Source organism: Athene noctua, chromosome 6 (assembly GCF_965140245.1).
Source record: "Athene noctua chromosome 6, bAthNoc1.hap1.1, whole genome shotgun sequence".
NCBI lineage: Eukaryota > Metazoa > Chordata > Aves > Strigiformes > Strigidae > Athene > Athene noctua.
In genome coordinates this window covers 23,473,878-23,497,247 of record NC_134042.1, presented here as the reverse complement: position 1 = coordinate 23,497,247, position 23,370 = coordinate 23,473,878, and the positions used below count along the sequence as shown (strand labels likewise).

At 35.9% G+C, this 23,370-nt stretch overlaps 1 protein-coding gene across 3 annotated transcripts in view; it reads right to left on the bottom strand.

Moving 5' to 3' along the window:
• Positions 1 to 23,370, bottom strand: part of AKAP6 (A-kinase anchoring protein 6) — a 297,564-nt gene that overhangs the window by 88,186 nt on the left and 186,008 nt on the right. For all 3 annotated transcript variants that reach the window (XM_074909861.1, XM_074909863.1, XM_074909862.1), the window contains exon 8: positions 6,229 to 6,377. In XM_074909861.1, coding sequence (XP_074765962.1) covers positions 6,229 to 6,377 — 149 coding nt within the window. The remainder of the gene's footprint in view (positions 1 to 6,228; positions 6,378 to 23,370) is intronic.

Here is a 23,370-nt window from a genome sequence, read left to right as displayed (position 1 = left end):
TTCTAAAGAGACATTCTGTATTTATACAGAGTGGATGAAAATGAAAACTGAAATCCAATTTAAGCCAGTGCCATGACCCAAATTCAGTGGCTGATGCCAGATCCTGACAACTGTTGGCATACTGCACTTGCTTCAAAAATTTTGAAATAGAAATCCCCCATAGATGCTGTTGTTTAATGGTTTTTAAAGTGCTGACCTTATATTGAGCAAACTTTGCAACAATCATCTTGATATAATACATATAAAATATTATTTTCATTGAAAAATGGCTCAATCCATTCAGCCATCTCGCTGCTGTCTATCTGCCTATCTCTGTAAATATCCTACATTTATTTTCATGGATGAGTAGCTAGCATTTCAACTTAACGCCTTAAGATAGGCTTGAGTGAATATGGTAAGCCAGTGAGAACTAAGGCCAGATACAGTATTAGACAGGTGTTCCCTACAGACATGTAAGAAACAAAGGTAAGGACAGGAAGTCAAAACAATGAATCCTTGAATAGCCAGCAATCATTAAAATTCAAAGGAGGATCACTACGGTTTTCAGCAAAATAAATCATTAGAATAAGGAGCTTAAAAGGATTAATGTGATTCTCTATTGAAAGCCTAGTGAATAAGTAAAGCATAGATTCTTCTAAAACACTGTGATACAAGACAGAAGGTACATGCTGAAAAACTGCACATTCGTCAAAAAAAGATACCCCTTGAAAAGGCATCTTCAGACTTGCAAAATTGGAACTAACAAAAGCCTTGACAGTAGTATCAAAAAAACCCCATATTGATCAAACAATAGTGCATGTTCCACTAAAGCTAATTTCTTCAATTATTAACAACTCTTTTAGCAACCCCATTAAAAAAATTAGCGGTATTCCAACAGAGAGAAACAATAAACTAAACATGTTTTTAATGTTATTAATACTATCGCAGTTTCAATTGTTATTAACTAGAGTACCTTACGCATGGTAGTTTTGAAAGCTTATAGATAAAGTTGTGACAAGTAGAACTGTCTTTCTGCAAGAAAGCGCGCAAGAGAGAAGAAAGCATTTGCCTTCTCCGGTATTATTTTCAATGAGTTGACAACAAAGGAAGTCTTGTATAATGCACAAGTGTTGATTCCTGCTTCTGAAGTAACTCTCTAGTTTAATCCACTGTATTTAGTATACTTTTACTCAATAATTTATGAGGTGCACTTACTTAAAAACGCCTGCTGCCCTGAGAAGGCAAGCAATGATGCTATTATAAAGAAGAGCAAGCATAAAAGGGCAAGCTACTATTGTTGAAATATAATAGTTTTGTTTAGAGTTCAGGCTTTTTCTCCTGTTTTGGGGAGGTATTTGACTCAGATGTTATTTTGAAACTAAAATAAAACTAAAGTCCGTTTTGAATGATATATTTGCAATGATATTGAATCTTTATCCCTTCCTCAGAAAGCAGTATAACCGTTCTGTATCTTCAGTTATCTACTGTTCCTTTTTTCCCTTCCATCTTATCCAAATATTATCCAAAGTCATAAAACTGACAGGCAGTTATTAAAACATATGGTTTATGATATAAGAGGTTAGACTTCATCCCATATAAATTGGTACAGATTCAGTTGAACTTGGACAGTTTGTACCAGTGAAAAATCTAAATTAAGATATGAAGATGACAGGAAACAAAGCCTAAATCCAATGTTGATGACCTGCTGCTGCCAGAGTGGGATGAGATGCCTTTGGAAACTGCACCAGGAAGTGGATTGGGATTTTGCTATAACAGGCAGAAGATGTGCTGGATCCACACACCTGCTTTGAATCTGCAGAACCGTCTCTTAATTACAGTCCAAACGGGTCCATTGATTGGTGTAATAGAATGAACTGATCTTTAAAGACACAAAAAAGCACTTTTCCCTGACCTTTATAAAACCCAGATAAGCACTAGGAAACAGCCAAACATTTTGATTTCTAGCTAAAGTTCTAAAAAGGAACTCAACACAAAATGAAAAGTGAGAAAAAAAGGATTCACTGGGAAAAGCCAGGAAGGGATGCAAGATGTAATGGGGATTGTTTTTCCCCCATTGTTTACATGCTGTGCCTATTCTCTTTTTTGTTTTTCTACTGTAAAATAAAGTACTCTGGGAGCATTTTAAGCAAACTGTCTGTGGCAGTTATTTGCCTGAGCCTGAAGACAGTGAAGTCAGCCTACAAAGCACTTTTTTTTTTTAAATTTTATTGCAGTATTTTTGATAGTTCTAAAATAACTCTGATATCAAAAAAAGAGCTTTGTTTTTAAAATGAATGTCTCACATCTAAATGGATGGATCTACTGATTACTATTAAATTACTGTTTGGAAGAGGATGTAAGTTACTAAACTGCTAAAAAGATATTCAGAAAATCCAGCAATCGTAGGATCAGTGACAGGTTAAGATTAAAATATACCTGTCAGTATTTCTGTAGTATATTGAATATTTCTTTTTTATTCAGAATCTATTTTTTCTGGGCTTAGCAGATCTTTTTTTCATATTGCCACAGGCAGAATCAGGGAAAGCATAACTTCTGAAATACTGATGTGTGTTACAGATGCAAGAACTATAGAAAAGATATAATTTTGGTTGATTATCCAAATCCACAATTGCTAACAAAAGAATAAATTAGGTCATCTGTTTATTACAAAAAAATTTCCTCTATTAACAGTACCCAAACATTTCTAACAAGAATGCTATAATATTAGTTAAAGGGCAGGTAACTACAGCTTCCTTAATATAGGTTTGTTGGTTAATAAGCTAAAACCATTAGCTACATAATAACTAAAATGACATTAAGAAGTATATATCTTGGTAAACAGGGAATCAGATATGCAGAGTTGCATGTCTAATCCCTTGAACCCTAAACATATTTCTTAAAATGTGGACATCAATTTATTATTTTGAATGAAAATTCATGAGCACCTTTCTCATGAGAAAACCAGTTCGTCTGTGGCATTAATAAATCAAAAGGAATGTGAAGCTATTTCCATCAGCCTTTTTCCCCATGTTTAACACACACTTCCAGTTTGTATTATTTCTTTGATGGCATAACTCACATGGTATTTAGATTACTGTAAACACACTGGTATTCCTACCAAAAAATTTAACCAGACAAAAAGTTCTTCCAAGTTCCTGGTTCCTCATTTTTTTGGAACTCCTTTTACATGTTTTTATTAGGAGGATATAGGAGAAATTAGAGTTCTGACCTTAACAGCTTTAAAATCGCCTTATATTCTGTGCATACCTGTAGTCCCCTCTAATACATTTATCTCAAAGCCTCATCCATGAAGGCCCAATACTAGGTGATGACAGGATCCCAAGATCTGGCCTTCATGTTGTGCAATGGTGCTGTAAATATTGTATCCTTAATTCCCAATAGTACCTGTATAAACTGCTCCCCAGTTTTGAGGGGATGCAGTTCTTCCAGCCAGATTTGCTAGAACATTTTGCAGCTGCCCACAACTACTCTTGGTTATTTCTTGCTGCCTGGCTAGCTGGTGTTCTCCTGCAGTAGATATTAATTATCTTCTTTCTCTCTTCTCTTCTCTTCTCTTCTCTTCTCTTCTCTTCTCTTCTCTTCTCTTCTCTTCTCTTCTCTTCTCTTCTCTTCTCTTCTCTTCTCTTCTCTTCTCTTCTCTTCTCTTCTCTTCTCTTCTCTTCTCTCCTCTCCTCTCCTCTCCTCTCCTCTCCTCTCCTCTCCTCTCCTCTCCTCTCCTCTCCTCTCCTCTCCTCTCCTCTCCTCTCCTCTCCTCTCCTCTCCTCTCCTCTCCTCTCCTCTCCTCTCCTCTCCTCTCCTCTCCTCTCCTCTCCTCTCCTCTCCTCTCCTCTCCTCTCCTCTCCTCTCCTCTCCTCTCCTCTCCTCTCCTCTCCTCTCCCTTCCTCTCCTCTCCCTTCCTCTCCTCTCCCTTCCTCTCCTCTCCTCTCCTCTCCTCTCCTCTCCTCTCCTCTCCTCTCCTCTCCTCTCCTCTCCTCTCCTCTCCTCTCCTCTCCTCTCCTCTCCTCTCCTCTCCTCTCCTCTCCTCTCCTCTCCTCTCCTCTCCTCTCCTCTCCTCTCCTCTCCTCTCCTCTCCTCTCCTCTCCCCTCCTCTCCCTTTCATTGTCACTTTAGCCATTTCCATGCAGATACATGTAAGCCCTCTCTATTGCCGTTGTAACAAGATCACCGTTCTGCAGGAAAGCTCCTGTTCTCTACACACCCACTAGCATCACCCTAATCTGCAGATACTACCTAACCTATCTCAGTTTAGCTACTTCCTACACAAAGCCACCTCTCAAATCTTTCCCCCCACTATATAAACAATTATCCATCTACAATAACTCTTGTTCTTCCTGTGGATACTCTTTTTCCTAGGTCAAACTTCCACAACAGCTAATGGATAGATACCATAATTTTCCCAGTTATGCAATTGGCCCCTTCTCTGCAGAGATCTCAGTCTCTAGCTAGGTCATCCTACTGTGGAATTTCTGTCCACAGTTTTTATGTCCACAGCTTTTATGCAGTAGGGAAATGTTTTATCAACTATGTTTTCAAATAGCAGAAAGTCATTTCCATTGTGCTCAATACAATACCTCAGACTGGTTCAACTGGAAGTTTTCCATCTGAATTCAGCCCACACTAGTTTCTATAATGGCTGAATACATAGTATTGTATTTGTTTCTCTCCAGTCCTTTGGCCCCTTAAGCCACTGTTGAGCCTCTAAGGTCTGGGATGTCCATATGGGCCCATAGATGGTAGGGAACACTAGTAGATTACCATTCCCAGGAATAAGCATGTAATTACAAGTGCAAACAAGTGCATTTAAGAGCTTTACACATGTGATATTTAGAGTTACAAACTGAATTTTTTCATGAGGCTTAAAGCTTTATATCCCCTATCCTCAATAAAATCAAATATCTGTTGATGTCTTACTGTCTTACATCCCCCACAAAATTCCAACCTTAAGTCTTGCTCACATTCAACTGTGGCTGCGAAATTAGAAGCTGTTTTTGAACATGTAGCCCCCAGTGCACATTTATATACATATACATATACACACCAATTCTGAACAAATTATTTTTATGGTTGGCACTAGCTGCACTGGCGTGTTTGAGAATCTGACAGATTTCTGCATATGTAATCAAGATCTCAGTAATCCTACATAATTAGCCCACATCAACTTTTCTAAAACAGTCATCTTTCCGTATAATAAGAGGGGATGTTTACAAGGCTCATTTATCTTTACAGTCGGTAATTTAATAAAACTGTGTTTCCAAGACCTCAACGCTGAGTTAACAATTGGAAAAGGAAGTTCTGGAGATACAGAATTTATGAAAATCTTGGTCAATGACTTTCCTTGCATAGGAAACTGCAGGCAAAAGTTCTACTGTATTTGCTGGTTATAAGAAAATTTCTTTCAGGATGAGGATGCACCCAATGAGCACTAGTTGACTCCTTTGACCTGCTTTTGCCCCATACTGTTATGAACTCACAGGTGTGTTCTTATGTTCATTTAGGGGAGCTAGCAGTTGGAAGATATGGTTTTCAAAAGACCTTAAAGAAAAAACCAGAACTACAAGTTTTCTTGCTTGTGAAAAAGGGAGGGTGGTAAGATTTCATTTTAGCATAGTCCAGTGATTAATTTGTCCAAGACTGTGCTCAAACTATTAAGAAAGAGTGCTTTTATATATACACTTACATATATATGTGTGTGTGTGTGTGTATGCGTATTTATGTTTATTAAAAAACAGACTTGAGAAGACCAAGTAAAGGAAAAACAGTTAAAGCTTTCTACAAATACAAAACTGGAATGTTTGAACTGGTGAACTGTAAGGGAATGGCTTCACACTAATATTTCCTAGTCACTAAAAGTGAATATAGAGAATGCTGATAGAGAATTGTCTTGCAGAGGTATTAATACATTATAATGATGCTTCCTTGGCAAAAGATACCAAGCCATTGGAGGAGAAAAACATGAAGTAGAAGATCACATTACATTTTTAAAAATCAAAATAATGGATTGCTATTAGACAATTTTAGGTAGTTCTATGAACAAACCATGATTTGAATAAATTATACAGAACTCAATATTTTTTGTATTCATATATGAAAAAAAAATACAGAGAGAGAGTTTTCCCCCGCCTCTTGGCCTAGGAAGAAAAATCCTGGTTAACTAGAAGAAAAAGTATATCATGTAAAAAAAAAATACAGATCAGTGAGAATAAAACAACAAAAAGAATAGTTCCCTACCCATTACTTCCCACTGTGTGAACTTTTGACATATCAGCAAACTCTTCCTTTCGCTTGCTACTACTGTTGTACTGCTCACTGTACAGCTTTAAGGACATCTGTTCAACAGCATCTCTTTGTGCTTCCAGATAGCATAGCTGAACCTCAGCCTAGAAAAAGAAAACAAAGAGAAAAAAAAACACAACAGAATTTTTTTGAAAAAAAAAAAACAAACAGAAAGAATGCATTTTAAACAAATACTTTTGGACTGCAACCATTTTAACCAAATGATTCACACCATCATTTTTCTCCTTGCATGACAGACAAAAAGGCTGAACCATTAAGTCAGAGAAAAGTACAGTGTATTCCCAAATGCTAGAACTGAACTATTTAGGTTTCTATCAGAGCATGTGCTATATATTCCATGAGATGTATATCCAATCAAATGCTGCGTAAAAATCTCTGGACATGAATAAAAAGGATATTAGAAATCATGCACTAGGACAGAACAGGTAGATACATAAAATTATATTTCTTACTGGCATAAAGACTGATATTATTAACACGTTGCCCGTGCTTCATAATTAATGAAAGCTATATTGCTATAGGTATTTTTGTTTTACATAGTAAGTATAAACAAAAGCAAACAATTGGCATTATTTGCATTCTGCTTTCCCATATCTGGCATCCACTGATTACTCAGCAATTTTAATTGCAAGGAAAAAAGGCAATAAGTGAGATGTGCTGTTTTCCATCAGATTCTGTGCCTGGCCAGAAGAATGTTGAATAATATTTGGCATCATAACTTATTGAATAGACACTTTATTTATTGCAGCTGTGGTGATCAGTTTGATTCTGAGGCTCAGAGAACCAGATGATAAAAGGATGAAATCTGCTCTTTGCCACACTTGCCCCTAGGAACAGGACAAAGAACAGAGGGTAGAGCAGGTTCAAAAGTGCTTTGGGACCAATATGCTATTGTTTTCTTTTAATATGCTTCAGTGCAAGAAAAACGCATTACAAATTCTGATAATGCTTCAAAAACTGCTACTTCCGTGTTACTACATACTCTTACTTCCATTAGTAGGGGAGCTCCTGCTTAACTATTTGGTGCTATGGCAAGTAAATGCAACAAGCATAGAGGAAATTTTGTATAAGGACCCTCTTGCATTTTCCACTGCGGGAGGTAGGAAGGTGAAGTTTGCTTGGCTGCTGACAGCATGATAGAATTACCAGTCTATGGAACAACAGCAGATGTAAAAAGAAAGCAGTGAAAGGGCTAGAGAGAAGGGAAATCTGCAACATACAGGAAAAATGCAGGCAAGCGAAGGGAAACAGGCACTGAAGGATGTCAGTAGGGAAAGTCTGAAGGAAAGTTGGAATGTCTTTATAAGCATGTGGTAACGATACATATATTTGCTTATGTCTTGCCTTGGTGCAATTTTTGCTGAGTAATAATGTAGCTGATTTGGAAATTCTATTTCCTTTTAAAATTTCTCTTTCAAACTTTCACATTTAGAGCTTTCTCTCTCAGTTGGTTCTTGCAGTGAGATTTGTTATGTTTGGCAGTAAACTGCAATACATTTCCGAGAAATTAAAAAAACACAACTAAAATTACTAGCAGTTTTCCAAGAAGATAGAAGATAAAAATTCCAAATAAACCAAGCAAGACTCTCAGGGTGCACATAAATAAAATACAAGGCTTTCATATGTAGTCTAAAATAGTGGCAAAAGAAACCACACAGGGTTACCAATGAAGAAGCTAGTTGGGCCTGTCCAGTTAGAGTAAAACGTTAAAGTTTGAGAAACCTATAAAGCATGCTTTTTCAGAAACTGTAATTAAAACTGCTGTTTATATAACTCAGACATTACCAAAACCAGCACATAAACAAACATCATCATCTTCCCAAACAACATCACCTTCCTGTTCCCCTTCTAACCCCAAGTGCATTTTCCTTTAAGTTGATAAACAATCCCCTTCCATAGTTCCTGATCAAATTTCATTTTTGGAAGGATTCTTAACCAGTAAGGATAGTCTTCCAGCTGAGTATTTTGTATTGTCCAAACAAGACTATGAATTTGTTCTTTACTTTCTTTACCAGAAAGCAGTTATTCACTGCTTGTTTTTATTTTAGTTATTGTTGATATGACACTCTCAGTCTAAAGCCCTTTTATGAGTGACCAGAATTTCCTAAACTATTGCATTATCAATTAAAATCTTCTGTGATTGTTTTAAGCCTAGAGGTGAAATCTTGTGGAAAACTTTTAAGTAAATAATTTCCCTGATTTTTCAGGATGGGTTTAGAAATCAAGGTAAGAAATTGATTTTTTTTTTTCTATGGGTTTCAGGTGGTTTTTTGGGTGGGTTTTTGAGGAGTTTTTTGGTTGGTGTTGAAATTATGTACACAACCCCCTCTTTCCCCACCCCCAGTACTCCGAAAGGAGGGAATTCACATGTAGTCTAAACTCTGGAATCTCACATACATGAATTAAAACTCAGCTCTGAACTACATGAACACAAGCTATTCTCAAATAGCACAACTATCCCAATACTTGAGATACACATTTTTTTGGCATTTTCTCATTCACCTCCCTATAATTTCCTCTATATTTTAAAATAATAAATTGGAAAAATAAAGAAAGAAGCTTTTCACAGATCTTTCATTCTCTGTTCATTTGCAAAAATATTTGTAAATAGGCAAATCATTAATGCAAATGAAAAGCGGGGGGAGAAAAAGGAGGGTGAAATAGAGTAGTGGTGGAAAGGAAAAACAGGATGGAAAGGGTAAGTAAATATAGGAGAGGGATGAATGAGAATCCACTATTTCTTCCTCACATATAAGACCCTCTTGTACTGAGGATTATGAAGTCCATCAACATCATACTTGATGAATCCTGAATACAAGCAGTTGTGTCCCAGTTCTTGTATCTCAGAACTATGATCCCTTTATAAATCAACTATTTTTTTTTAACCCCAATTTCTGTCTTCAACGATTGCAAATACTCATAGCATTTCGAACTCAGGCAGCATAGAGTTTCAGATGGATCTTTCTGATTTCTTTTCTGTATGAATTCAATCTATCTTACTGTTTCACTTCAGCATTTTTATTTTTTTTTTGTCCCTGTTCTACTGATATCAACAGCAAATCCAAACAGGCTTTGAAGACCTCGAGTAGGTATTGATTAGTTTAAGTCTCAAAAACCTACATTCTGCAGAAGCTGAACTAACAGGCACACGGCACAATCTCGAAAATAAGCACAGATATGCAATAGATCTACTGCAGTTTATTTTCAACTTAAAATCGTTAGTGATAATGAAGGACTAGTTTTGCAATATTCTGTCAGAATAAAGTAGTAACTTTATTAATTGCTAATCAAATATAGAAAAGCCACTTGCTTTACCTTCTAGTGTATTTTGTGTATTTTCATATTGCCCTACGTGTTCTTTCTTGTTACTTAACACAACTATAAGAAATTAATTTCTATCACAAACACTCCTGTATGGACATGGATATCTAGGAAAACCTGAGGAAGTCTACTGAGATATGTATAATCCCAAATATATGTAATAGAAATTGAGTGGGGCAATAATTCGTTTACTCTTAGTACCCCGTCTTAGAAGTGGAGTTCAGTTTCTTTTTTTCAGAGGATGCAGCAAGTCAGAATCCATAAGAAACTGAACATGGAAGATAAATGCCAAGGAATGACACTCAGCAGTTGTTTTTCATATCATGGTCCTCTTCAAAATTACCATTTTTGCAGCAAAAACACAATAAAGATGCAGGTGATGGTCTGGTTATGCACTTGTACAGGTTCTCTAACAGTCACTGTCCTATCAGTTTAAAATACTTTGTTGTAAATTAAACTGAGATATTCCCAATAAACAAATGACAAAATGATCTCATTTTCTTGAGCTTGGTGGATCCAGTCTCTGAACAAGCCTATGAAAAAACAGTAGTCTCTGGGGAAAAACAGTGAAAAAATTCTATACTAGTGCCAAATACTCAATTCTAGTGATAGGTTAATAATGGTAAATATTTTCAAGGCTATTGTCAGAAAGCTCATTTTCTAAAAAGCAAAACCTTATAAATAAACCAAGGGAGCCTGGGGTGCAGAATCCGTTCCTTAAGATTGGCTTTGCATGACAACATAGAATGTCCTTTACTATACAGAACACTATAGAACACAAAGGGGTAATGAGTGACAATACAAATCAATGAAAATACATTGTATTTCTTGTTAGACCTACATGTTAGAATGACCTTATTCTGAAGTGGAGAAAGACAAGACAAGGGATAATGGCTTTTACTGTGGGAGGAAGGAGATTGAAAGGTTATATTGGATACAGAGTGTCAAATGAGAGACTCAAAATTTACACCAATGTAAATTGGAGATGAGAACTCAGAGCTGGTGTTGTTCTCCTGCAAAAATTTTTTATATTGGAATATACTAGAATAAATATCACTGATTTGGTGTTGAAATTATTTTCAGACACTGTTTCCTAGGGAGCACGAATCTTTCATTACGAAATATGTTACTGTAAGCAAACTATTCTGTTTTAAATATACAAATTTTAATACAGTCAGTTGAATTTGAATTATGAAAGTATCCTATCTTGCATTATCCTTTCTCTACAGTGCTGTAGAAAAGCTATAGCACTGCCACACTAGACTGTAATTATTATAGAATTACATATGAAATCCAGACATAGTTCAGTTCCTCTGCCATTAGTTGAATTTAAGATGGACAAAAACATTGTCTCTTAAATTAAGGCACAAGTTCCAGTTTCCACCAAACAAGGAGGTGGTCCGATAGCATTGTGCAGCATGTAGGCTTAGAAGGCTTACTCAGCTGCACCATTCTAAAATAATTCAAATCCCAGCTTGGTACTCTTTATATCTTTGTAACTGGTGAATTTCTTGAGAGATAAAATTGGGAGTAATTCCTTACCAGAAGTAAGTTGATCACAGTAGCTTTTATGTGGTCATATCTGTGCCCTCAAGCTTTTTTTGTTGTTTTCTGTCACAATATTCTATCTATTTCTCCATATTATAAAGTTGTGGAGAAGGCTTTATTACAGGACATCAGGCAGACCCTGGTTCTGTCACAGATGCAGCTATTGAATAAAATTATGTTGAGGACTACACAGCTCAAAATATCTTCCATGGAGATGTAGCTTATAGAAGGAGTTCTTTGGCAGGCAAGAGTTTGACCAAAGACTATACAGACAGACTTGATCATCCACGACTCCATCCCTACTGACAGCCAACAGGTCTTCTGTTGCTGAAAACACTTAGGGTAGAATCAGTACTTCCAAGAAGTCACCCCAGCATTTTAAATGGCATTGTAAAGCAGAATCTCAGAATCATAAAATCACTTAGGTGGGAAAAGACCTTCAAGATCATCGAGGCCACCACTTGGCAGTGTTAGGCTGCTTGGACTTCAAGTGACTTCCTGGAACTATTGCTTCTACCCTATGTGTAGGCGTTTGGTTTTGTTGTTGAAGCAGGATGGTAACTCTTATTTTCTGGGGTTGTTGTCTTTTCTCTTTTTCCCCCTCTCCCTCTGCATGAATAAAATAGGGATCTTGCTGCAGTTGACTTCTTTCATAGTCTGTTACCCTTATTGCTTTTGGCTCCCCTGCCTCTTCTATCCTCCATCTTGCACATCCTCTGCAGGACTAAATCAGATTAAAAAATAATCCTACATCATAAAATATGTTTAGTGAGAGCTGAACATTTGATAGTCCTATTACAAAGGACATGCTGTGTTTTGATCATACAGGAAATTAATTCTGTTAATCAGGGCATGCTTGTTACCAGTTAAAATTGTAGCAAAGTGTTTTCATCATCATAAATCTCAGAAATGCTTTTATATTGGTAATAACTTTATCACTTTGTTTTTCAGTGTACTAAAACCATCACAACAATATGAAACTTCCACACAGAATGAGCAAGATTACAATGCAACAACATTCTTACTTATCAAGGTACTTAAACTTATCATAGAGTTTAAGTAACAGCAGTAACATCACAGTGAATTTTAAGCCTGTCCACAGGAGACATAAAATGAAATTTTAGATAGAGTAGGGTTGTGTTATAGCAAGCAGAACTTCAGGCATTCCCAGAGCCATCTGAAATAACGGAGGAAAAAAGAGGGAAAAAAGCGCCAATAAATAACAGCAATAACATTTTGCAGGGTTTCCCTTGGCTTTCAGAAATACATAAGGGTTTTTGCTGTTTTGCCATAAAGATTAGGAACATGACCTGTGACTTCAGGACCATGGAGTGCAAATGCAATCAGTAGTGTGGTCTCAGCAGCATTGTCTGACCAAATCCATGGAGGTGTCCTGATCATGCTGTTAATTTAAAATCTGGACCTCGTGTGTCTAATTCCTGACTGTTCTCCTGCCTTTGGTTCTGTTCGGTGCAACATTAAATACAACAGAAGAGCATGGCATGCCCTGTGCATCAAACAGATCTCAGCTATGTGCCCAGAGAAGTTCCCTATATCACAAATATCAAAAAGCATTGAAGAAAAGTATGAAAGGATTAACCTCTCCAGAGACTTCCAAGACTGTGAATAGTTTCTGACAATAGCATCCCAAAATTGCAAGGTGAAAAAAAGTCCTTGTAAGAATGGGTATTGAACAATGGCCAATATCTTTTCTGCTCTTCTTGTCTTGCAAGTCTGCATCTCCAGGCTGCAGAACAAGAGAGTGACGGGCAGGACACATAAGAAGGGTTTGTAATAATCAGGAGCCAGGTGGGGAACAGGCTTGCTCTGACAACAGAAAGGGCTGGGAGGACAGAACAGTGCTTGCTAAAACCAGGCAGAATACACAAATTAACAAGGATGCAGATCCAGCCAAACCCACCAACATATCAGTTAGAGAGCATTTCATCAAAACTGGCGCACACCTTCCAGCTCCTTTGGTGACACCTCTTTGCATGCCACAAGAACTGTAAGCCCAAACAGTCCCATTCTTACAAACCCAGAAGAAGCTGTCCTATTAAAGCAGCGATTCATCAACAGAACCTTTTGTCTTGGTTTCTTTCCTGTCTGGCAGAGAAAACAATTTGTTATAGGAGGTCAGACAGAGATATGTTGTACTCTAACACAAGGGTGAATACTTTCTGGGCCAGCCTCAAGATCCCCAAGTAGTCAAGAAGAGGAAAGACTAGTCAGACACAGAAAGTCTTTACTCAATGTGCTAAAATTGTAAACCTAATCTTACTTAATTAAAACCTTCAACTATTTGCACAGTTCTGACTGTTCCTACCATTCCCTCTGTTTGCACTTTTAGAGCAATGAAGTGGCTTAAAAAGAGATTGTTAAAGAGTCTGCCGTTCATCCAAAGCACTGATACTTCCAACAGTTCACTCCTCTAAAAGGCTTCTGCACCAAACCACGTAGGTGAAGCACCTAACTTGATCTGTAGGGCTGGGCATTTACAATGGCCATGCCCTTAAGGTTAAAGGTACCAATGTTCAGAATTCAGGACGGCACGTATATGCAAGAGAAATTCCAGACTGATGGTGCACATTCCTCGCCCCCATCTCTGCTGCAGATTGACACATACATTTCTATCTAAAAATAATGAGGGAAGGTAGATCTTGCAAAACCAGTATCTCCTAGGGAAAACAACCCAAAACATCCCAGGAAGGCATGACTGAGCTAGTATAGAAATGTTACGGCCTTTTCCTTGGAAATTTTGCTCAGAGATGTACTTTGTGCATATTTTTTGAGAAATCTCTTTTCTCACCATTGGGAGCTGTACTGCCTTACAATGAAGCGAAACCTGATGACTTATTTGTAGAAAGTGGCTTCCAAGTTCTCTGAATTTATTATATTGAAAAATCTCACTTGGAAGTAAATATAAAGTAATTATTTACTTCTTTAACCTTGCAAGGTATGAAGTTACTTTGGTAATACACATTGACTTTTAATTAATTTTACCATACTGTAATAGTATTCATGTTTTATGTTTTGATACTTTTTCATGAACAAAGAATTTTGTAGAATTCCCTTATTTATGCTGTAGAAACTGCTAGTAAGATGATGTCATACTACCAAAAAAAATTTAAAACTTTTAATGTAATACTATATAATTTGTGAGCATGTTACATAATAATTATTTTTAGTGCCTAAACAATTTGATTTTTTTGAGTAACTCCATTTTAAACTTCTATATGCTTGAGAAATGTTTCATATTTATTAACCTAATCATTACAAATATATGTATAGTAACTAGTTCCACAATTTCCTATACATACCAACTCACAAAACTGCAGTTTTGAGCTAAAGTCTCCTTTTAATTCAGTATTTTTTGAGTCAAATATTTTGAGATCCTCAATAGAGTCAAACATTTTCAAGCCCAAATTCTCACTGAATGCTTATTTGACTTGTTCTGAAATTGAAGGAGATTCTTTCCATGCCTAGACAGTCTATTTGTTGTTAAATTACCCCTAGAGATGGGAATGTTTTCTTACTATACAAGTGGTTTGGTTTGGTTTTTTGAATTAAGATCACTTTTTCTCTTCCTACAGGGAGAAATTATAATTTATTTATTTTCTGCAACAACTTTTTAGATGTTGAACTATTAATGATATAAAATTGTGCAGAAATGAACGGAGGACTCTGCCTCCACTGCAATATTAAGTGAGAATAGTCAAACTATGAAAGAGGAGGAAAACTACATGTTAATTAATTTATTTAAAAACAACAGGGAAATAAAGTCTAAGTATTTTTCTCTCTACATTATTTTTCCTATCCATATATATGTGAGATATATGTTTTTTGAAGAAAATTAGAAGCAGAAAATTTAAAAAATAATTGTGAGGAAATTAAAAAATATATTAGTAAAAATATTAGTAACTGTTACAGCAACAAGAAAACATATAGCTTAATATGTTGATTTGTACAACTGCCTTGCCATGTATAAAAAGCAGGCAGAGACTGCTGCTCCTTTGAGTTTATTTATGATCCTCAGACGAGGAGCCTCCTGAAGCACCTGACACCTACTGAGGTAGAGGGAACTGTGAAAAGATAACTGTTTTAAACATAAAATATTTGTATTGCTGAGAGGTCAGCTTTGCCACTGCTGACTTCATTGCAATTTGCATACTATTAAAGCATTACCCATAATGTTTGTAAAATTTAATTTTAAAGCTATGCTGTTAAAGATGTTTGCTGAATTGTAAGCACCTAGGACATTTGGGAAATTGTTAACACTTTGATAGTTACAGTATTTCTGCCACACTTTGGTCTTTATTTAACCCCCCCCACAAACATACACTATTCTCTTCTTCCACTTTATGACAATGAATCTCATTTTAATGCAAGCTGAGATACTTAAAAACCCCTAAGTATACTGCAACAGTAAGTAATGGAGAAAACTTCCCCTTTTATTTTCAATATATTTAAGTTTGTTAAAAATGTCAATAACTTATTTATTTACTTTTTGCTGGGGGCTGAGATCCAATTATACTCTTATAGGCTAGAGGTGATGGATATGATTTTCTACTTCACTCTAATACAGGCTTTCTCATTAAATCTCACAGCTCGGTAATCACAGTCATCACATTTGTGTTTCAGTGCTGCATTCACACTCACATTCTCTTCCCCTGGATTTCCATTCTCCTTCCCCCACCCTCTCCCCCAAGATCCTTATTTACTCCCTGGCAGAAACTGCAAAATTAAAGATGTATAATGTGCAGATACAATCTTTGCTTCCTTTGCTCTGCCCAACTAGCACTTCCCTCTAAAATACACTTACTTTGGGAAGTAGTGGTATTAGCTTGGTTACTATAGTACATGAACTACTGTTCTCCTTTGAAGTACTATAGAAAAGTTGTCCTTAGATGATAATGGAAAGGATGGAGTAAAGCAGGAACAACAAGAATTATTTTACATACTAATAACAATAATTTAGTTATCAAAACAGTACAGAACAAGCATGCCTTTATACTGTTCTTTAAAAAATTTAGTTTCCTAGGGTTCTAATAGTCTTTTCCTATGGTTCAGGAATGCACAGTAGCACTCAGCCCAGTGCCTGTATCCTTATTTCAAAGAGAATCATTCAAACCGACATCCACCCTGTCAAGAATCTTGACTTTGAGCTGCTAATGCAGAATAAAATCAATATAAATTTTGATCATTTGATGAATATTTACTTCTTTCTTTGGAGCCTGGGGATTTAGAATTGAAAACTGCTGAATCAAGTCATTTTATTTTTTTGTGTTTGTGCCAGCACCAATTTACTACCCTCCTGAAAGTTCCTGAACAAGATGTCTCATGTGGCATACATGTTGGCTTTTCCTGTCAATCATAACTGTGTGCCAGTAGGGAACCATAAACATTTTCCTTTCATACTCTTAGTTCTCCAAAAGGAATATTTTGATTACTTCCCTGGAAAACGTAAACTTGTCTTATTTAGACATACTGTAGAATGCCTATGTCTATTTTTCTAGGACAGCTGCTGTGCCTAAATTGATACTATCTATTAAACATTTTCTTTTCAGTATGAGTTGCTTCATACAAAGAAACAGTTTACAATCACTGCAAACAAAGCTTAGTAACACAAACCAGATAAAGATCTATATTGACATTATCACTTCCCTGTATATTTTTCTGAAAAACTGCATGAAAATTCTGACCAGTATAATTTGCACCAAATGTTTGTGAAAATGAAGATAGCAGGAGGTAAATAGATCCCACAAGTGAGCAATTAAGATGCGACTCTAGTTTGCATTTCATCTTAAAAAGAAATGTACCTTCAATCTTAATAAAATGAGCTTCTAAAAAATGTATATGTAAAGATCCTATGTTTCCATAGTGATTGGGGGAGGGGGGAGGGCAGAGGGAAAAGGAAAAATGATGCTTCTAAATTTGAAAAAGACCTAGATTAGTTTAACAAGAACTGTAAATGCAGGCAATTTTCATCTTGCAAAATTTTTTTATATATGACTCAGTGGCAGACGGGCTTTATCTTAAGGAGCAATTTTGTTGGTCTCCTATAAATTAAATAAAAGTGGCAGCAGCTGTCTTTCAGAAGGCTGATACAGGCTTGTATAGTCATATGATATTATGTAGACAGATGTTTTAAATAAAATAAAATATTTAGATTGCTAGATACCTTGCTAGATACAAAGGCAATTATAGGATGTCTTTGTTAAATTAAATTTCTCATTCTTCTGAGAAGAAAAAAAAGAGAATTGTCCTGGAAACTGTACCAACAGGAAATGATTCTATATCTAAAACAGCTGGAGACTGTAACTAATATAAATTTACTTGAAAATAAAAATGCTGTATGCCTCTAGAGACATGCAGCAACATGCAGTAAAACCAGATGTGATATAAAATTATTTTTAAAAACCTCAGTTTACATATACATATAAAATATTAAGATATGATCCACTCATGTAGAGAGACTGTTCAAGGCTAAGACAAAGTAACAGAACAATTAAAACCCTAAAATATAGCAAAAGTAACATCTCTTTTCTAACAATAAAAACTTCTTTTTTTTCACAAATGCTGCCTTTTCAGAAACACGTTAGACACCTTACTTTGATAAGGATTCTAATGTGGTAACACTTTATTGCATTACCAAGACAAAATTTAGTGGAAACCTTTTATCTCAGCACTTTAAGGTGGATCTTGATTCACATCTATGTTATGTGTGTCAAAGATCCAAAAATAACTTTAAAAGAAAAGCCAATATCCAGCACTCAAATTCTTCAGATACTGTATTTAGGAAAGCTTTCCACAGTGTAAAAGGGAATTTTGCCAGAATAAAGACTGCACAATTGGGTCTTATATGAACAATAAAAAAATATACCACACATTCTATCCCATGACTGTCTAATGTGACTCAACGTATCTGCTCTTCCCATTTTTGTTGAAAATACCACAGTATAACAGATTGCATTCTATGTATTTGTAGTTGGTTTACTCTTCCCCAAGACCTCCGTTACAAACTTGACATGACTTCAGGCCCAGACCTGCACAGCTGATTTAGCTAAAGCATCTAAGGTCTTCACTTATTCATAAAGCAACCATTCCAGGAGGAGTACATATGCCAAAACGTCAGAATAAGAACTTTATAGGTGTGCTTTTCAAATCACCGTTGACAAAAATCCATCCGAATTTGCATGACTCTCTTCTTCCTTGTTCCCTAATAAAATGATACGGTAGAATCACTTGTTCAGGATGCTTTTTATGTAATATTATTTTGCAATTTGAACAATGAATTAAACCTTTTTCTCTCCCTCATACCTAACAAAAACACCCCATCTCAATAAAGCCAAAACAAGTATACCTAAAATATTGAAAGTGCTATATTATATAGTCTGTATAGAGCAAGAGAAGTAAATGATGTTAAAGATTCCTTTCAGAAAGCTTCAGGTTGGATTGCTTTCATTTTTTCCAATAGCCTTAATTGGCTAAGTGCCTTTGGGCCAACTAATACCCGGAGAGACCTAAACTCAGTAATCTTGTAAATACAATGATTTCAACAGATTTTCATCAAAGACATGACCATTACACAAGATACTACCCGTTTGGTGCTGTATTATTTGTCATTTAGAATGTAGTTAAAATTGCTAAATTAATACAAGATTTATTGTTACAGTATTCTGTGCTACCAGGAGTCCAACAAACAGGAGACATTTGGCTATTTTTTCTTAAGTTTAGACAGATATGTGAATAGATATGTACAAAAGTTTTAATTTCGCAGGGAAAAGGAGCCAGGTCCAAAGCAGACTGAGAATAGCAAAATCACCCTTCTCAAGATGTAGATGTCCAGAGATGACGTGTGTAACAAATATTCATGTGACTATACAATTGCATAATTTAGTCTTTTTCCTTCAAACAGGAAGGAAACAAATATTAGGAAGTATAACTGAGATGACAGTAACATATCACAGTATAATATGCATACCTACTGCTTCTTTTTATTTTAACACCTGACCCAGAAAAATGTGACTTTTCTGCAGCTAAAATAAGATACACTTAAGGAATATGAATTTCAAACACTACAAATAATATGTGTCAAAAGAAAGCTTTAATTAAAAGATGCACATTTCCAGATGCACTTAGTGGCCAAAGGGTACATGTAAAAAACTGTACTGCTAAAGAAGTTGAGTATTACGACATGCGGATTCTGGGCATTTAGATTATGATAGACCTTAATCTATTTCCAGAGACAAAAAAAAAGTGTGATTTCTAAACCATCTATTGACCTGACAACATGACGTGGGACACAGGCTCCTTAGAAGTGAAAACAGCAACAAAAATCATTACACACTGATTATTCTAGACCCAAGAGAGGTCACAAATTGATAATTCGTACACCAAGGGTCATTACAATATTTTAAAACAATATTTTAAATGCAGTTTGGTAAAAGGGTTTTATTCTAATCTCACAAATTGCTTAAACAGATTCTTGATATTGTGAAGATTTTTTTTTCCTTTGTCAGAGCATTAATTAAAATGGAGGCATTAAGCCCAAGTGTTACAATAGAATATTGCCGTTTTTATTAATAGACACAGGAAATCTATTATATGGATAGTCAGCACCCACTGTAGTGGGATGGTGTAAGGCCTAAGGACATTTTTAGTAGGAAAATATATAGGTACAGGTGAGAGATCCTGATAATATAGCCACAGCCTAACCACAGCTCCAGGTTGTTTTTGCTGTGCATGGTTGAAAACTGACTCTCTAGTGGTCAGTTTCCACAGAGGCCACATAGGAATTATGGTTGGAGATACTTTTGCATTACATGCACAAACAAACAAAATTTGGATCCTACCACAGAACCCTACATCCATTCTTCAACTGTGTGTCCAAATCAACAAAAGTTAGCGTGCTTTTTTGGGTCTTGGTTTCATTATAACTGAACCATCAATGTCTTATTGGAGCAGGCTCAGATTAAAAGTTCAAGTCTTGGAGCTATCAGGAATAATTACCATAGAAAGTTGCATGGTAGCAGGACATTACAGTCTTGTTTATGGAGCTTAGGTAGAATTTCCAATCAGCATGATTGCATCTATTTCTAGTGCTTTGTTAATCGCTTCCTGAAGCTGCTCATTAAAAGCTCCTGTGTCAACACGTAATGCTGTGGTGGCTGAAACAGAGATTGGGAATACAATCACATCTCTTGGCTTGGCTGAGAAGTACACTGCAACATTGCACACTTTATCACAAATGCTGCCTTCCCATTTGATAAAATGCCTCACCATGTCATGGAACAGTGGTCATTTATTTCAGAGGAACAAGCTGAATCTTCACCATTAAACACTGGATGTGAACAAACATAATTCTATTTTTGTCTCCCTCGACAATGGAATTGCAGTGAGACCCAAGTACAGCAATTTAACATCTCTCTTACAACAGTCACAGAAGTGATGACAGCCCTAGACAATAATCACTTGCCAATACCATAGTACTTACCTACCAACTGTGAAAGCTTTCATAGCCGTAGTCAATAATTGAACCGACCAATTCCACTGTGCTGCATGTGATTGGTGATATAATCCCTTTAAGTGTGTTATTTAAGTTTGCAATGCAGTTAATTGAAACCCTACTAGATGCAAATCAAAAGTTTCAGCCTTAATTGAGATATTTTGAAAATTGAACCCATTGCTTCAGGCAGGTGCTACATGAGATTCCATTAATATAGGTAATTAACATTAGCCTCTGCTTTAATTAACATGCACACTTTAATTAGTAAAGCATTAACCAACATTAAAAAATCTGATCTTCATGCATCACAAAAACTGCAAAGTTATGACTATGTTATTTTTTTCCAAGACTGTAAATCATATAACATCTCAATTATTTTTTCTTTAAATACATCAAGATACTTTAAAAAGAGAAATATACATGTAAAATGTACATCCTTGTTTAACTGAACATTTTAAATTGTGGGAAAGATTTCTTATCTAAAATATGAAGAAATCTCACATAATACTTTGAAACTTCTCTCTAAAATTTATAAATGTGTATATTATATATGCATGTATCTAAAGAGTTGCTTTATAAATGAAAATAATTCAGTTTTAACCAGATCTGCTGCTCACTGTTAATTCTATGGCAGAGTCTGAGACAATATTTTCCAGAGCTGGCATTTTAAAAATAAATGTCTTGTCAACAGTATGAGCTTTGTTTCCCATCATGCTTGTTTTAACACATAGCATGTTAAGATCATTCTGCTCTCCAGAGTAAGTAAAGCCTATGACTGCAAACACGTTTGTAAACATGAACCGAATGTCTTCTTGAGTTTGCTCAGAGCCTTAAACAACATCGTCAGGAACTAGCCTGTTGCTCCAAAACTTTTTGTCCTACCGTATCACAAAGCCCACTGCTGCGCTTTGTCACCTCTGGGAGTTCAATTAATTTGGAAGCTGTAGTGGTGTAATTGAGCTGGTTCAAGATCGGCCTTTCAGCACAGCAGATCCCATTTACAGTTGTACAAGCTCTATAACCAAGGGAACTTGAACAAGTGCAGTTACATTCATGGTGTCAAACCAAATACAGAAATATTTCTTTGATACAGACAGGGTCTTTAGGACTCTGGACTGTTTTATTTTGCATCTGAAATTAAAATTCTTATTTAGAAGCATAAGTATGTTCCCAGACATATCTAACATAAGGAACTCCATCCAAGCCTGTGAAATTAAATGGTGGAGAGCTCCCGCTTAAAGATCCTTCTTTAAATAAAATTTAACAACGGTATTTTTCAAAACACATTTCAAAACAATGCAAAGATACCTTCATCTTCCTAATCCTTTCCTTCTGTTATGCATTTACCCACATGATCCTGGCAGCTTTGCTTTAAATATGGTAAGTTCCATATTTACAGCCTCATTATTACTACAAAGATTTCTGATCCACTCACTTTATTTCCTGTGTTTCTCTTCTCAATACATAGAGGTGGAACGTGTATTAATTATTGTTATACAATTCTCATAATAAGATGCTGGATATGCTGGCTTGAATAATACAGTCATTTGAAACCTAGACCTGTTTCTACAATTTCTGCACGTTCTGAACCTCCACTGCATTTGGCAGTGAAAGGAATGGACAATGTTAAAGGACTATACACCCTATTCATATTGCATCCAAATATCTGCAGATCTCAAAGACAGCATGTACATGTGCAGAGAAAAAAGAATGTCCTTTCTGAAGCTCCTAGAAGTACCACATCAATGTCACATCAGGGTTCTGTTTGTTTCTTTTTGTTAAATGGAAAAGAACTTTCATGAAAGAAACATGAAGACAAAAAAATGCTTTAAAACTGGAAAGATTCACTTAATCAATTCTAAGCACTTTTTCTCCATGGGAGCAAATTCTACATTGTGTTTCATATTCGTAACACACACAACTTTTAAATGTAAGGCTTTCCAGAATCTACAATGCTTCCAGCTAAAAAAAAAGAGCTAGATCTCTTTGGTGCAATATGCCAGATTTTGTGGTATTCTGCAGGACATATTGTGGCATTTTGACAGTTCTCCCTAAAATTAAAAGAGCGTTACAGCTAAAAGAATACTTTGCTGAGTGCTTTTCGTGGCATTTTGTTGAATTCACCATATTTTATACTGTGCAAAACCACAGCTAGACTGAAACCGACATAAATAGTCAAAATCTGTCCTGACTTGCATCTGAGTAACCCATAAAATCAGGAAACTATTGTTTTCTGTAAAGCAATGTGAAAATACTTTTTAAACAGTGATTTTCACAATACAGAGTTCTTTGATGTCTGTGCGTATTTAGATTTACATGTAATACTGAACAAATCCACAAAAATATTTGTCTTAATTGATTGAATTTAGCTACATATTTTTTTTCCCATGAGAAGTAACAAAGAAACCAGAATAAAATATGTAAATAAAATGCAAAAAAAAAATTGTAAGCAGCATTCTGAGAATTAAGGTAGTCTCATCTTATGTGGAGAAGCCACAGTGTATTGACCACGCAATGATCCAGGAGCCACAGAAACCCCTTGTTCTTACTGCAGAACACGCAGTAACTGCAAAAGGCCAGTTCCTCTACAGCTCCAGCAGAAAATCATCCTCAGGTCATCATTGCAACAAAATTAAATAGCTGCCTCTACCTATCCCTTTTTCACTGTTTCAGAGGAATCCTCCCTATTGTTGGGCAAT